This window comes from Cryptomeria japonica, chromosome 7, assembly GCF_030272615.1.
Source record: "Cryptomeria japonica chromosome 7, Sugi_1.0, whole genome shotgun sequence".
Classification (NCBI taxonomy): Eukaryota; Viridiplantae; Streptophyta; class Pinopsida; order Cupressales; family Cupressaceae; genus Cryptomeria; species Cryptomeria japonica.
The window spans coordinates 423,995,471-424,012,902 of record NC_081411.1 but is presented as its reverse complement, the minus strand read 5'-3'; the positions used below and the strand labels follow the sequence as shown (position 1 = coordinate 424,012,902).

General features: G+C 39.1%; 1 protein-coding gene across 5 annotated transcripts in view; it reads left to right on the top strand.

Moving 5' to 3' along the window:
- Positions 1–17,432, top strand: part of LOC131065617 (DNA topoisomerase 3-alpha) — a 242,746-nt gene that overhangs the window by 105,790 nt on the left and 119,524 nt on the right. For all 5 annotated transcript variants that reach the window (XR_009111439.2, XR_009111440.2, XM_058000180.2 and 2 more), the window contains 2 exons: positions 10,120–10,299; positions 10,546–10,674. Coding sequence is in view for 3 of the 5 variants with exons in the window: in XM_058000180.2 (XP_057856163.2) it covers positions 10,120–10,299; positions 10,546–10,674 (309 nt within the window). In the remaining 2 variants the exon portion in view is untranslated. The remainder of the gene's footprint in view (positions 1–10,119; positions 10,300–10,545; positions 10,675–17,432) is intronic.

The following is a 17,432-nucleotide window of genomic DNA, read 5'->3' as shown; positions in this document are numbered from 1 at the left end:
AATGAAAAATGGGGGTATAAATAGCATCCCCAGTTACAATGAAAGGTCCAGATCGAAAGCAAATCAACGGACAAGATCATGACACCTAAACCCTAATTAGGGTTTGTTACAAATGACCTCCTTTTTACTGAACAATATTAAATACATAGCCAAATATTAAATTTGGCACAAAAATCTAGGAGGTATCAGCCAATGAGAAATAAGATGTCATGTCATCTGTAACAACCTTTCATCTAGAATCTTATTCCCTTTCCAATTTTCCTTCTTAGCATATGCAATGAATTTTGTCACAATTCCTTCGATTTCTGTGATTGGAATCTCGGGAAGATTCTTGATACTCTCTTCTAAGTGGATAACTTGATCAAATGCATCTAGAAGAGCTGTGTCCCAGGTAGGTTCAAGTTCCTTAGTTCTATCAATTAGGAGCATGGTGGCATACATCTGATCATACTGCTCATCTGTAACATCTGCGTCCTTGCGAAAGATGATCTTGATTCTATCTTCAAATTCTTGTAAATCCACATCTGTCTCGACCTCGATCCTTCTGCCAAGAATGGTACGAAGTACCTCAAATACTCTGTCCTGGATCGGATTGATCACCTCCTCAACTTGACCACATCTAACACTGATGTCCTCAAAGAGAACACTCTTTATATGGAGTAAGGTTGACCACTGAAACAAACTGTGAGAATCGCCTTCCAAGATCTTCTCTTGTGCTAAAATTCTTCTGGATGTATGTCTTATAACTTTCAAGACAGGAATGACAACGTCCTTGGTGTGGGCAAATGCAGCTACTGTTGCCATCAGTCTGTGGATTATCTCAAGGACTTGGATAGCCTGGTGGGTGATCTTCGACATCCTTGTAATAAACTCAATGGCCACCGTGTGAGATCTATCCATCCAATTACATGTACGCTGGACCATATTCCTGAATCTTTCCGCTTCATTGATTGATTGAAGGGGCAATGCCTGCAATGGTGATCTAACTGGATCCTGACGTCCCAAAGGTTCATTGATGTGACTGAAATATGTTCTCCATGCACCGACCTCTTTCTCAAGCTTTCTATTCTTTTCTACTTCTTCTCTGAACTTATCCTTCAATGCCTCAAATGTGTCGGTGGCATCATCTAAAGTCTGCTCTGCTGTGGATGGTCCTAACTCAATAGTCTGTATATGATAGTCCTCCGCTAGGATCTCACCCTCATATTTGTCTGCTGCCGGTGTAGCTACCTGCAGTTTTCTAGATCCAGTCTCATCTCGAATCATCTTGGACATCTTTGTAGCCTTCTTCTTCTCTGTTGTCATATGTGAACGTCCAACAAGGCTCTCTAGATCGATTGCACTGTCCTCGTCCTCAATTACGATCACCTTAGTCAATCTCTCCTTCAACCAGTCTGGGATATTTGATCTTGTCTCTTGAACTTGAATTTCTTTGTGTACTACTTCTTCTTGTCTGGGAGGAGATGTTACTTCATTATCATTATCTAAATCATAGTCTTGGAGAGATCCATCGGATGAAACATGCTGTGCCTGTTCTTCCTCCTGTCTATCATTCTGTACCATCGATTCCATGGATTCTTCCACTCGAACTGTTCTATCTTCTGGCCTGGAAGAAGTACCTGGTGTCTGATCTTTGCTGGCACCTTGCTTTTTCTTGGAAGGCTCTTTCTTTTCTGATCTTTCCTTTCTCTTTGAACCTCTCGAATGGAGATTGCCCTCACTGGCACATCGAAGGTTACCTTCACCTGAATTCCTAGGATTAGGATTGCCTTCACTAACACTGGCTCCACCTTCGGCTGGTTTCTCTTCCAAAGTAAAAGACATGGCTATGCCTTGTTCTCTCAACTTCTGGTGCTGAACATCTACCCATCTGCGAGTACAAGACAAGACTGGTGCCATCAATCCATCTAAATCCACGGCCTCGGGCTCATTCCAATTCAAACTTATTGTCTTGCTTTCTCTATCATATGAAGATTGGATGTGCCTGCCGTTGTCCTGAGCTTGGTCGGCTACTCTGTAAATCTTACATTTCCTGATGAAATCCAGAGGCAATCTAGAATGTATCTTACGTTTCACTTCGAGATCATCTAGGAGATTCATCATAAAATCTTCAATCTGGTACTCATGTCTAAATCTTCTACCGACTGTCTCTTCTAAATGTCCATGAGGATCAAAACTATTCCTCCAAGCAAAAGATGAAAAAGGATACAAGGCTAACTCCCTCTCTGCATCATCCATGGCTGAGACATTGGGACATACCTCAACTGAATTACCCAAAATAATAGGTACCTGAACTCCATTCTGATGTCTGTGTCTGAATGCCTTCATATATGCTGCCAACTGCCTTGTTACTTCAAGTAACACAATTCTATCTGTCGGGTACCTCGGCAGCATATATGGAGGTAAAGGACATCCATACACTCTAATGTAAGTGAACTTGGGAAACTGAATGAACCAAGCACCGTACCTCTTGATTAACTCCTGGGCATCCTGAGATAATCTGTTGTGAATCCCTCCTTGCAACGTCCTGGTGATGTTCATCGTGAAAGTATCATTGATTAACTTGTAGTTCTTCCCTGGTGGATGATGCAAGTAGGTATAGGATTCACAAACTCTGACCTCGCCGGGTCCTCTTCCAATCACTCCTCTGTGAGGTAGTCCTGCGTACTCAACGCTCCTGATTAAGGTATAGATGACATATGAACTCATGTGGAAGGATTTAGTGGCCCTGAGTCTTCTCAACTGTACGTCTAAGCAATGGCTAATTATCCTAGCCCAATGTATTGTACCCTTCCCTTGAACAATCACCTGGATGAAATAAAACATCCATTTCTCAAAATAGAAGGCATGAGGTGCTCCTGTAACTCTGTTGAGCATGGTAATCAAATCTCTGTACTCCTCTTGGAAATCGATCCGGTGTGGTGTGTTCGGTACTTTGCTCAGACGGGGACGACTCTTAAGTAGCCAGTTCTTGTTGATTATGCTTAGACAAGCATCTGGATCATCATCGTACACTGATCTGGCTCCTTCAATGCTCTTGTATATCATGTCCCTGTGCTCTGGAAGATGGAAGGCTTCACTGATGGCCTCCTCTGAAAGGTACGCCAAAATATTTCCCTCATTGGACACAATGGTCCTGGACTGTGGATTGTAATGACGGGCACACTCGATCATCAACTCGTGACACTGAATGGCTGGAGGAAAACCGGCCGCCTTAATGATGCCACTTTCTATTATTCTCCGGGCGACAGGTGATGGCTTGCCGATGTAAGGGACCTCTCGGAACTTCTTCGTGCTAAAGTTTCCCAAGTTTGTATCTCCAATGTTGCTCCACTTGGACACGATCTTGGTCTCCACTTCTTCAGTCTTCTGATCTTCTTTCATGAGAGCCGAGCGACTGGTGGATGTTCCCGCCTTTGGGGTCGCCATACCTACACAACATTTCATTATAAGAAATAGATTTTGCAATAAATAACGTAGATAAGAGAGATAGATTTTAGGAAACCTCATGATAAGTCCCTAGAGTTATCATTTCCTAAAATACAACGATTGAGCTAAGAGATTTAAAGAATCAAAATTTCAAAATTTGAAATATGACGATGAATGAATAAAACAATAATAATTAAATCGCCATACCTCGATAGAGAGCTAACTCTAGAATGCAAAAACAAAATTCGCCTAGGCAAAATTTGAGGTATAAGATAATCTTCAATATGGTTCCCTCAAAATATACTTCGCCACCTCTGGATAGAATGTGATCTTCACTTATCGCCTTGGACGTGGTCTCAAATGGATCTTCAAATTCGCACAAATAAATCTCCAAGTCTTTAGCAAATTCGCCTTAGGCGTGATCTTCAAATTCGCACCACCTTTGGTTTGGAATCGCACCACCTTTGATAGCTAAGCGCGCCACCCTTGGATGAATGAAATTCGCACCACCTTTGGCCTTCAACGCAATTCGTACTCCACACAAGATGATACTAGCGCCACCTTTGGTTTGAAATCGCACCACCTTTGAACACACTTCGCACTATATTCGCCTCTTCTTGATTCGCATGAAGGAAGGTAAAAATGATTATGTAAAAATGAACGTTTCACTCCCCTTATAAATAGCGCTCATACCCTTTCACCTCTTAGGCCGACTTTGACAAATAAAACCATTTTTTAAATGATTTGCAATAAAATAACAAGGCCGACTTGCCTAATTGGGCGCTTCAAACCGATTTTTATATTAATTAAATAATTAATTATTAATGCCTTGCGTTTTTTTTAAATGAGAATTTCGATTTTTAATAAAGGCAAAATATAATTAATAAAAGATAACGCCATATTAAATGCTAAATAAAAATGGATTTTCAATTTTTTAATCGATTTAGCATTTAAGGAAATTTAAATTTGTTTGTTTGGCGCCAAAATTGGAAAACAAAGGGACGTACCTCATCGCTCTGGTCCCTTGGAGGGGGACAGGAGCGATTCACCATTTTGTCTCGACTTTTGCATTTCTTACGTCCAACTCCTTCATCTCCACGTTAAAAATCGATCACCTTGATGGTCCTTCGAATTTGATCGCCTTGTGTGCGTATATGGGTGTCCTTTAAGTGCACATCGCCCTGGTCCTTGTCCAAAGGACAGGAGCGATCCTCTTGTTTTCATGTCTATCTTGCATCTTTTAACTTCGATTTTTTATTGTGGGCGAATAGCATCCTTTGTTCGTGTCTTTTGCGCTTATTCCATTTGCTCGCATGAAGTTTTGAGTGTATTAAAGGGATCATCGCCCTTGTCCCTTGGAGAGGGACAGGAGCGATCCATGTCCTTTCCTTGACCTTGTCAACTTCGCACTTCGATCTTCATTGTAATGCCCTTCAAACGTCGTCCTTCACCTTACCTAACCTTGCTTCGCTTTGATCTTTGAAGGAACGTGCGTGCTTTTGATGATATCGCCCTGGTCCTTGTCCAAAGGACAGGAGCGATGTGAGGCTTTTACATTATTTGGCAAGGTTTGGACGTTCAACACTTTTGCAAATTATCTTCAAACGATGCCTTGGACCATATGCTATCTTAAGACGTCTTGACTTAGCTTGATCTTGAAGCAAAACAAGGAATCCAAAGCAAATCGCCCTGGTCCCTTGGAGAGGGACAGGAGCGATATAATCTCCATGCTCAAAATAATGATCATTTCACGTTCAAAACTCTCGTTTACCATCCTTTTACCATACCATGGACCCTCTAAAACATTGCAATGTCTTGTCCTTACGTAAATTTCGCATGAAATGGCCAATGCATCTAACATCGCCTTGGTCCCTTACCAAAGGACAGGAGCGATCTAGGTCTTTAGAGTACAAATCCTTCCATGTGATGACCTTTGTAACGTTTGCGCCTGGTGGAAATGCCTTGAAATGTCCTCGCCACCTTTTGTCCTGGCTTGGATCGGTCTTGAACCTTGGAGGGACGACCTTGAACTTGAGAGGGACGTATCTTCATCATTGTATCGCCCTGGTCCCTTGGAGAGGGACAGGAGCGATTTTTCCTTTGTGGCCTTCATCTTACTTTGCCAGGTTCCAAGTTTATATTCAACGGATTCGTCCCTCTTCACCCCATTTGTCCATGCCTTGACATTGTTTGGAATTTTGCAAAAAGAGGTAATTATATCAAAAATCGCTCTGGTCCCTTCCTGAGGGACAGGAGCGAACTAGGCATTTAGCACTGCTATGGGCGTCCCAAAAATCTTCAATTTATATTCAATGCGTTCATCTCATGTTCTCCTTCGTTTTTGAACGTAAACTTGCCTTGACCCTTGTCTGGATTTTGCAAAATGGAGGAAATCGCTCTGGTCCCTGGGAGAGGGACGAGAGCTACAAGGTACCTCGCCCTGGTCCCTTGGAGAGGGACAGGAGCGATTTAGTCAATATAGGTCATTTTCCTTCATTTTTTGCATCTCAAATTATATTCATTTGGCAAAGTATCTTCCTTCGGACGTCCTCCAATTGCTGAGTCATCAAAATCTTGCATGGACATGGCGAAATTTGAATTGTAGCTCCGGTCCTTCACTGAGGGACAGGAGCGATTTTCTTCCTGGAGACCTTTCTGTGCTCATGAAAATCTTCAATTTATATTCAATGAAAAGATCTCGTCGTTCTTCATCACTTCAAACGTAAAATTTGTCTGGGCTCTGCAAGGACAATGAGATATTTGAAATTGAGCTCCCGTCCTTCACTGAGGGACAGGAGCGATTTTGCTCCTACAGGCCAAAATAACAAGATTTTTCACATTTTAACACTTCACGAGGCGAAAACAAATCAATTCCAATGCCCAGGATCAAACTTCAAAAAAGTCAAAATTTGGTCAAAATATTCAATCAGACAAAAATTCACATTGACGGTCAGCCTTTAGACAAGTCTAAGCTCTGCATGAACATTCCAATTGAAAATTAGACCATTTTGGCGAATTCATTGCATTCAAAAATTTGCTTCTAGGAAAGAAGCTCAAAAAGCTCTCAAAAGCGACTGGATTTTGGCTTGAAAAGGCAAAATTTAAAACCCTAAGGCTTGGCCCTAAATCCAGACAACTAACTAACTAACAAAACCCTAAAAACGAAAGCGAAAACGAACAAAAACAAGCAAAAAGAGGGGGTCCCCATTTGCGATGGGGCGATGTGTGAAATGGTCACAACAGGTTCTCAAGCTATGCTTTATTTTCTGATGATGAGGCAAAGTTTATTGGGTATGGCAATTTAATATTTTTACAATAGTGTTGTGTTATGTGGTACTTGACTAGGTGATATTAGTGTTATGCCATTACTTGAAGCATGCAAACAAATAAGTAGAGGCTTCCCAACCTTGAACCATTTGTTCTATGCTTATTTCACATATTTCAGACCCAGAGAGGGTGGTTACATGAGGCAGCACCCATTTAACAATTCAGAGATGAAAATCCTTGGATCCAAAGATCAGAGGATGGAATCTTTTTGGTTTTTTGTAGGCAATCTCACCCAGGGATCGCATTAAGTCAAAAAGCACTTTCTCTGCCATTGATAAATTGATTTATTGTTTGGCTGGAGCAGCAGTATAGAGCATCAACAGTTCTGATTTGGGAAAGATATTCTTACTTGTGCTCAAGTTCTAATTACATTATCATGATTCTATTGATGCAGTCCAACAGATTTATTATTCTTAGTCTATTTATGTATTCCGGCAGAATTTATGAATAAAATACAGCTCTAGGGTTATTGTTTGGGTTTACTTTGTTAGCATATTGGTGTCGTAAATTGTTCTTTCTTTATTATCATCACTTTGGTTTGTAAAAACACATATCGGCATGATAATAATACATGGACAAAATTGTATAAATTAAACCCAAACTTAGTGGATTGAATCAGACATTTGATGAAGGTAAGTTAATTTCATGCTACTTTCCAACACTATCATTTTTGTCGGAATAATTCTATTGTACTTTGAAAATGTGAGGGTTTATTTTGAAATACCATCGACGATCATATTTAACGGAGGTGCTAGGTTCTTGAGCAACTTTTTGAAAGCACTTTGATTGATGATGAACAAAAAGCAAGTCAAGTCTATTACATACCATTGTCAGTCTGATGTGTAAAAATAACATGTGAATAGGTTGATCATTCTTCTTCTCAAGATGTATAGTTTCAATCATCCATAGCTACCAAAGAGCTCTGTACAACTCTACTAAACGCAACCTATTTGGGTTTTCTGGGTTTCCAGCTATTAGCCCTAATTGATGAAATTTACTTGATGCAGCTAGCAACAGCATGAACTCATCAATAAACTAAATAAACTAAATTTATCTTAACATTGGATCTTGATTGGGTCTCATTCTTTTCGACTCTGATTTTTCTTCTGCTCAACATGCTGGCTTAACATATTGGGAATAACAATCATTTGACCAACATGCTGGCTTAACATATTGGGAATGACAATCATTTGACTTGATGGTTTATGCCTTATACAACTGTTTGATGCTTATTCCAGCATGGATTTCTTTTGTGAAGTTGTTTCCTCTTGTAGTATAAATAATTTTCTCTTAGAAAGACTTCTTTTAAACCACCTAGAACTTGACTTACATTTCCCTGACTTTTCCCTTTCTTTTCTAATTTTTACTATATGGGAAAGCAACTTAAACATACTGCTACTTGTTAACAAAGAAATATGTAAATTTTTTTTTGAACTCTCATGTTTTTAGCATATACTAATTTTTGTGCTTTATTTGCTATAAACAAATGTCAACCTAAAATTTAAAGGATTGAAGGATATCCATTTTTCTTTTTAATGGAGGTCAAGGGATCTTGGTTTTAATAGAATTGTTGAATAGTGTAGATAAGTTGGCCAATAAACAGTGTTTGTACCTATAGAAGACTATTCAACTTCAAACATTCTAAGAAATTGATAGATAGAATTTCTCTGTGGATATTCTGTTAGTGTGAGAACATATAAGTGTTTGGGATAGGATTATGTTTGATAAGTCTCAATATGTAGATTAATAGCATAACTCAATTTGTTTACTTCTACAATGGGGATGCGTCCTCAGGCCTGAAAACCCCATCCCCATACTGAAGACGGCCCTGCCATGTCCCTCTTTTTGCAACAATAATAGAAAATCTCCATGAATTTCGGGGACAGCATCCCCTAACGTTGGGACATCTAGTCGTCCTGGGGATGACAAGAAATGTCTGGGATGTCCCCTGACATTAGGAGGCATTTAAAGAAAAAAAGTCAAGAAAAAAAAAAAAACTCAACTTAAAAACTCATTGCCAAGACTAGTCATGTTTGCAACAGCTGGAACATTTTGAAATTGAACAAACAAGTAAAAATTAAATCAGATCAACAATCTATCACAGGTGTACATCAACAATTAGTTACTAGAGCAACTAGGGCATCACACCCTTTAACCTTCAATTATTGAAGTAAAGCACTGAAATCTTCCTGCAACTGACTATTACAGATAGCAGCAAATTCCATTCATGAACCTGGAAGATCTTAGTAACAGTGCTCTGATACCATTTTAAGTTCAGCACATGGTCTGTGACTCTGTAGATTGTTCTTATTAGGGTTTGAAACAAATTGACCAACTCAACCTTTGATCAAACCTACAATTCCGAGACCTGCAATTATGAGTGCTCTAACTTGCATGCACAAACTTTTGAAAGTACAGAAAAATAAGACAATAAAACTGTAACCAGAATTCTGGAGTTGTAATTTTATTATGGAAGAATCGTAGAATTCTGAATATGAAAGATGGATATCGCATGGTTACATATTAACCATAAAATTGGCACGTAAATTTAGGAAAGGTAACCATGGTATCTTAAATTTGGGATGTTTCCGCTAATTTTCTGCATCCAGGAACAACACCTGAGTGACCCAATCTTCTAACAATATTTTCTTTAAAAAGCTTACTGTTGGTAAATTATTTTTGCACAAGTCAAAATAGATTTACAGCAGTGTATGGTACAAATTCTCTCCTCTATTATGAGGGGAAACTTGGCACCTAAATTTAGGAAAGGTAACCATAGTATCTTAAATTTGGGATGTTTCCGCTAATTTTCTGCATCCAGGAACAACAGCTGAGTGACCCAACATTCTAACAATATTTTCTTTAAAAAGCTTACTGTTGGTAAATTATCTTTGCACAAGTCAAAATAGATTTACAGCAGTGTATGGTAGAAATTTTCTCCTCTAGTACGAGGGGAGGTTCCCTTTATTAAATATTGCATGCATATCGACAATGAATTCTGAACACAAATGTTGTATGTTAAGGTTCTATAATGTATATATGCATGCTTTATCCACGTTTTCATATGATTGCAATGTATATATGCATGCTTTATCCATGCTTTCATATGAATATTTAAAATCTCCATATATATTTAAAATTCTCCCTATATTTTATTTAGCCGTCCCCTAGCCATCTCCAAAATTGGCAAAAAAATTGCTGTCCTGGAAATGCATCCCCTCGTCTCCTGCCATCCCCATCCAAGAAACTTGGGGTAATGTAGGTTTACAAGGAAATTTTAAATTTTCTCTAGTACATTGTTTTTTTGTATACTCACTCTGTTCTGTATGATGTTGGCTTCCTAAAGAGTAGATGTTTTAACAGGCAATAGTGCGAGATCAACAAGAGCATCCTGTATGGGGAACATATGCACAGCGGCTGCTTAACCCTGAAGAAGATCTTTGGAGAAATCCTGGCAATGGAGGTCATGATGACAAAGCACATCCACCTATTCACCCAACTAAATTTTCAGCAGGCGAATCAAATTGGAGTCCAGATCACAAGGTAAGTTGTACTTTCTGGATTAAGCATTCAAATTAAGCTATGAGATTGTTTTTGGCTGATTCTGTATATGTTTTATTAGGAGTTATCAAGAAAAGATGGGTTAATTGGCTCCATCTTATGAATTTTATATAAATCAAAAGATTCAAGATAATAGAGAAAGATTTAAGCAGATAATACATTATATGATTATGAATGTATAAAATTATTGTCTTCGTTGAATCTATAACCTATTTCAACTTTTTCCAGAAACTTTATGAACTGGTTGTACGGCATTTCCTTGCTTGTGTATCACAACCTGCTCTAGGTGCTGGGACGACAGTTGACATTGATATTGCTGGTGAAAAGTTTTCAGCTTCTGGTCTCATGATTATAATGGTAAGGATTATTTAGTTTCTGCTTATATTTATTTCAAAAGGTGACACATGTTAATGATTAAAAGCTGCAAATCAAAATCAGAAGATTGCAATTGTACGTCTTTGTACTCTGACATGAACACAGAATATTAACTATAATACCCTTCAGTCGGCTTTGACATTATATTTCTTAGGAAGTTATTGCTTAGCCCAAACATGTGCACCTTCATCTAAATGCATGAAAATACATGTAAATAAGAGCTTCCGTAAGTAATCTTATATCTCATCTTTTGGGCGAAAGAAAAGTAAACTGTAAAACAATGGATTATATACAAAACAACCCAGACAAACTTTTCACAGAACCACAGATCACCTTATTAAAGTATTCTGCAATGTATAGGATGATATGATATATAAAAGTGTCATTGGTGAACTTAACATTAAAACAGCCTGGCGATTTTACTCTTCATATAACCAGCCCAACCAAATTGATGGTCCTAGCTAGTAAAACAGTGCGAGACACGCAATGGATTTCAAAGAATTGATTCATTTACAGAATGAGCAAGACGCTCATAAATAATACAAGAGTATTTACAAGAATAGCAAGTTTCTAATAAGAAACTGCTGAGAAGATTGTAGAAGATCTTTCTAAAATAGAATATACACTATTGAGCATTAATACTAAAATTAACATTATTTTAATATTCTAATACCCTCCCTTAATTCTCAATCTATTAACTACACCTATAGACCCCTTGAATTTTACAAATTTATCAGAACCAAGGGGCTTGGTGAAGATGTCTGCTAGCTACTTCGAGGTAGGAAAATACAGCAACTGGATAGATCCGTCTTCAACCAGCTGTCGAATATAGTGACAATGAGTTTCCACATGCTTGGTTCTTTCATGGAAGACTGGATTCTTGGCGAGTTTGAGCACTCCCTGATTATCACAGAACAAGGGAGTTGGACCTGCTTGGGAGACATGCATATCCGCAAGCATTCGTTGAAGCCAAACCGCCTCACAAGATGCCTTAACTGCTCCCCGATACTCTGCTTCTGTCGAGGAGAGAGCCACTGCCTGCTGCTTCTTACTAGTCCATGCGACAGCACCAGATCCCAAACTAAACACATACCCTGCTGTAGATTTACGGTCATCAACCGAACCTGCCCAGTCAGAATCTGTGTAACCACTAAGTGTAGGATCAGAACTTCGAGTGTACAGAAGTCCATAATCAAGATTGCCACTCACATAACGCAGCACACGCTTCGCTGCTATCCAATGATCAGCCTTGGGAGCTGTCATGAAGCGTGAAATGTAGCTCACTGCAAAACTGATGTCAGGTCTAGTGGCAGTAAGATAGATGAGGCTGCCCACTAGTTGCCTGAACAAAGATTCATCCACAACTGGTGAAGATGACTGAGCTGAAAGTTTGAGCCCAGGTTCCATAGGAGTAGAGGCAGGTTTGCAATCCTGCATTCTGAACCTTTCCACAAGAATTCTGGCATACTTGGACTGAGAGAGAAAGATACTGTTCTCAGTCTGCCAGACTTCAACTCCTAAGCAGTAATGTAGAAGTCCCAAATCTGTCATATCAAAGGTGCGGCACAAATCCTATTTGATCCCAGTGATCAAATGTGCTGAATTGCCAGTAATGATTAAGTCATCCACATAGACAACCACAAACAGAACATCATTACTAGTATGCTTGATATACAGGTTTGCATCAGATGGACTCTGCTGAAAACCATGATCTGTCAGGTACTTATCAATTTTCATGTACCAAGCCCGAGGAGCTTGTTTTAGACCATAGAGTGCTTTGACTAGTCTACAGACCTTCTGTTCTTGACCAACAACCTTGAATCCTGGGGGTTGCGTCATGTAGACTTCTTCCTGTAAGTCACCATTCAGAAAAGCACTCTTGATGTCCATCTGATGGACTTTCCAATTGAACTGGGCTGCCAAGGCAAGAACGAGCCGTATGGTACTCATTTTGGTTGTAGGAGCAAAAGTCTCCTCGTAATCAATGCCTTATTTTTGTGAGAACCCACGAGCAACAAGACGAGCCTTATACTTGTCTAGGGTTCCATCAGCTTTGTATTTTACTTTGTACACCCATTTGCAGCTAATGGGCTTCTTCCCTGAAGGAAGATCAGAAAGGGCCCAAGTGTGATTCTTCTGAAGACTCTGGAACTCAGCTTCCATAACCTGTTCCCACTCAGGTATACCTTTAGCCTCTGAATATGTCTGAGGCTCAAAAACATTGTGTATGTTAGCCATGAGAGCAAAATTGATTGTATGTTGCTATTTGCTCTTATTACGGGAGGTTCTACCCTCAATGAGCTCAGTATCCCTGAGATCACCAATGGTCTTGGCCCACCATTTAGGTCGGAGAGTAGAAGTGCTAACATCTGGCGGAGCTGGAAGAGGCTCAGGATCAGGAATAGGAGCAGGAGGAGGAGGATTATTCTCCGGAGGCAACTCAAGTAGTGCATCATCGAAAATGGATTCTGCATCACCCCTCCCATCAGGCAAACCTAATGGAAGAAGAACATTGTGAGGCTGATCCTCAGAACACTGTTCGGATACAGTCTGGTGGCAGGGATCTCATCTTTCTGAATGTGTACTATGTTCCTGGTACGGAACTTAATCTGCTCTCTGTCAGTCAGATTATGAGGAATTCTCCTTGGCTAGATGTGGTGTTCAGTGCTCACAAGTGTTCCATCATTGATCGGGAGACTCGTCTTACTGTTGCTGTTGGTCTAGAGGATCATGGCCTATACATGCTTCTTGACACTGGTGATTCTCTTGAAGTGGCTCTGGTAGCTCGTGTTTCCCCTCTCAGCACTTTGTGGCATCAGCGATATGGACATCTCAACATTCAGTATCTCTCTCAGCTATCTCGGGAGGGACTTGTTTCAGGGTTACCTCATATTCAGACTTAGCATCTTGGAGTATGTGGCGCCTGTCAAGTCGGCAAACAACATCGGACTTCATTCACACATGGAGAGTCTTGGCGCGCATCTAAGGTACTTCAATTACTTCATGCTGATATTTGGCACGAATTTCAAGAAAAAAAATTCCGGCTGACCCAAAAAAATCTGAAAACAACCCAAAAATCCTTGCGAAAAACCCAGAAGGAATCTGCTGTCAGAATCTAGATCCATTGGCTCGAAAATTGAGACACGAAAATCGAGACACCCAAAAAATTCTGACGACGACCCAGTTGAGATCTCGAAAAACCCACCACGAATCTGTTCTCAAAAAAAAATTTCGATTGAATCTAGATGGTCAAAACCATAGCCGAAAATGCAGATTTCCGTCCAAAAATGGTAGAAAAAAATTTGCAGGCGGGAAAAAACATGTCACGTGGTTGCGTGAAATGTAGGAGAGACGGGTCGCGGGATAGAGCAGAAGATAGCGAGAAAATCCTAGTAGTTGCAGCCAAAACAAATTGCCAAAGTAGCAATTTCGAATAAACAAATAAATTTTTCAAAAAAACTGTTAAAAATTCGTGACGAATTTTTAATTGAAAAATTATTTTCGAAAATAACCAAGGCTCTTATACCATAATACAGATGCAAAAGCATATGGATTTCAAAGAATCGATGTTGTTCAATTAATCAAGGAGACAAAGCTCCTTTAAATAGAGTTACAAAGACGATGTTTCTAAAAGAAACTATCGTTAACTAGAGGCGAAATTAGAAACAACTTAAATGACCATTAATAACACAAAGAGAAAGATATTATTCTAATAGCTAGTATGTGTAGGCCATATCTTGTGAGTTGTCCTCATCTAATGTGTTCATTGAGCCTCAATTTCTCACCTAACCTGTACAGAACATTTGAGTCATAAGAGAACAATTTATCATTGTGCCAAACATGGATCCTAAACTCTGGTTCAGGTTGAAAGCTGCTTTGCTTTCTTGTGGCAAGCTAAACTGGGTTGAACATTTGTTGAGATAAATTTGAGATGTCTTTGCCTATCTTACTGGCTTCTGTACCCATACTTGGTAATTGGTATGAAGGCAAATTTAGGGGGTCTTGCCTAGGGAAAACGCAGGATGTTTCTGGCCCAGACATAGGGCATTACTGGTGTTGTTTGCTGTCTAAAGCAGTGAATTTTTGAAAAGCTACAGGTTTTCACTTGGAAAAAATTAAAAGCTATAAAATAGAGAACATTTATTTTATATCTTTATGGTCATTTTATTTAATTTATGTATTTTATGGTTAATTTTGTTTATTTGGCTGAGTGTTATAATTTTAATCTGAGGTCACAAAAACATTTGCAAAATCCCATATCCATACTAGAACCATTAACTTAGGTCTATGTCAATGATCTCTTTTAAAAAGACGTGTTATGTTTTTGAAATAGGTAAAAGGGGATTGATCATTTTCTTGGAGCCAAGCCTACAAAACACAGACCAGAGGAATGAACAGGAATCATTCGATTTTAAGGTGAAGGAAACAGGTGCTTAACAAGACAAGCATTATCTATTCATTGACAAAGTGAGTGGGTTGTAACAACCCATCCTCTTTTTTTTCGCAATATAGAATATGTATATGCAATGTCTTCAACACTTTTTGATCATTCAGATCTTGGAGTGGGCAAGGTGAGAGCATACAGTGCTTCCAACAAAACAACTATTCTAAATGAGTGAAAGTACATAATTATATGGCAGCAAGCTAACTAGAATATGTAGGTGGCAGAGCCAGCCTAATCAACACCTTTTCGGTGGATTGCATAGCATGGCATGCAAGCTGCAGAGCCAGCCTAATCAAAACCTCTTTGGCAGACTACGTAGAGTGACATGCAAGTGGCAAAGCTAGCCTTATCAACACCTCTTTGACAGACTACGTATATGTAATGCAATCCATTAGCAGAATGTCTAAGCTGCATTCAAACCAAAATGATTGGTAATGCTAGCTTGTTCAATGCCAAAATGGGCTGAATGATATGCTATAGTGATTGGTGGTGAACCGTCCAATATTACAATATGAAATACATACAAAAATATGATCCTTTGATGATATTACCATCGTGGGTCTACAAAATATACATGCATTTATTATCTAAGTGCATTTGTATCATTTATCATATATCTTTTTTCATAGGGGCTTTCCTCCACTATGTGGGGATTGTTTCTATTGCATCTTTTATCTTATCATAGGGGCTTTCCTCCATTAAGCGGGGTTTGTTTCTATCAGATCATTTATCTTTGTAATAGGGGTTTTCCTCCATTACCGGAGCTTGTTTCTATTGCATTGTTATTTATTATTTTATCCAAATCTATCTATTTGGCTGTCCGTGGAGGTGGAAACACCAAAACGGGGGTTTGATTGAGGCAAGCCCCTAAACTGCCCCAAGATTTTCCCCGTTTGAATGTGTGTAGGTGACGAACAAATTCAAAGTATGTAGAACAAGTTGAGGACATCTTTTGGCAGTTTTATGGTTTTCAATCCGTACAGACAACGACGTGGCACACACGTCCTTGCGATGCACAGGCGTCCTAAGTCTGAGACCCGAGCGGACTGTTGGCAAAATCTACATATCTTGTTGAGTGTTTATTTCTATATAATTATATTAATTTCTAGTATTCCGTGTACTTTTGTTACTTCCGCATTAGTCTAGTATTCTTTTATTATTGTTGTATCTTCCTGGCTCACTAGAGCGCCAGTGTAATGAGGTAGCGAAGGTCGGTTTGCTCCTTGAGGTCTACAACTTTGAGGGTAGCATATCCCCTCCTCTACACATATCAACTCTAAATCTGCAATCAAGTCTCTGTATATCCAACCTCCTATCTCAATGCAACATTACAATGCACAAATGACCACAAGCAAGGCGAACTAACAAGGTCTCCATCAACATTGAAATGTTCTCATGGATATCAATAGTCCACATCCGAGTCACCCCACTGGAAGAAAATGGCTAGTTGATCCATAAATTACATAACTTGTAGATCCAAATCCAATGAAACATGCAAACTCATCATCACTTCAGTAATCAACATACCAAGATATCACAAAGGATAACAAAACATATATCCAAAAAATCCCACTACATGAGTAATATCAAATCTGAAAATAAATCAAAGCATATCAAGTCTATCTATAGTACTTCAGATAGAGGATGTGGCTAATTCCTCTATTACATAGTGTTAGGGAAACATGCACTGATCTGAAAATCCACCAACCTAATATGCTGCAATACTTATCTCAACATTAGTATCCATAGCTCTCCCAAGTTCTTTACACTCAACCATGTGAATACAAACATCTAGGAAGAAGAACAAGACCAAAGAGAGAACCTACAAATCAATCCATATCCTTGTTCCACACTAACATGTACCAAGCTGTGTAGTGTAAGATCTCATTCAACATTTCCATACTAAAAGGATATCAACATCTAATATTCAAATCAAATGTAATATGGTAACAATAGATGTAAGCATCTCATATCAAAGGTAGATCAAATAAACCAACCATTCCCACAACAAAGGGAAATATGCCCAAAGCCTTAAAACATTTCTTGTACCTCTCCAAACAAGTCCTCAGAACTAGATCCATAGCTCAAGACCAACAAGGAGAAAAACTGAAATCTATAAAATTAGGCATCTTCTTCTCAACAAGTCCTTATAATTAGAATTGCAAAAAGTCATAGCAAAAGCGGTAGCTACTTGTACCAAAAAAGAAGTCAGTTTGATTCCCCCTAGGCAGTTAAATATATTCACATGACGAGGAACATATTTAATAGTGATATCATTTGCGATCACTTGAATCTT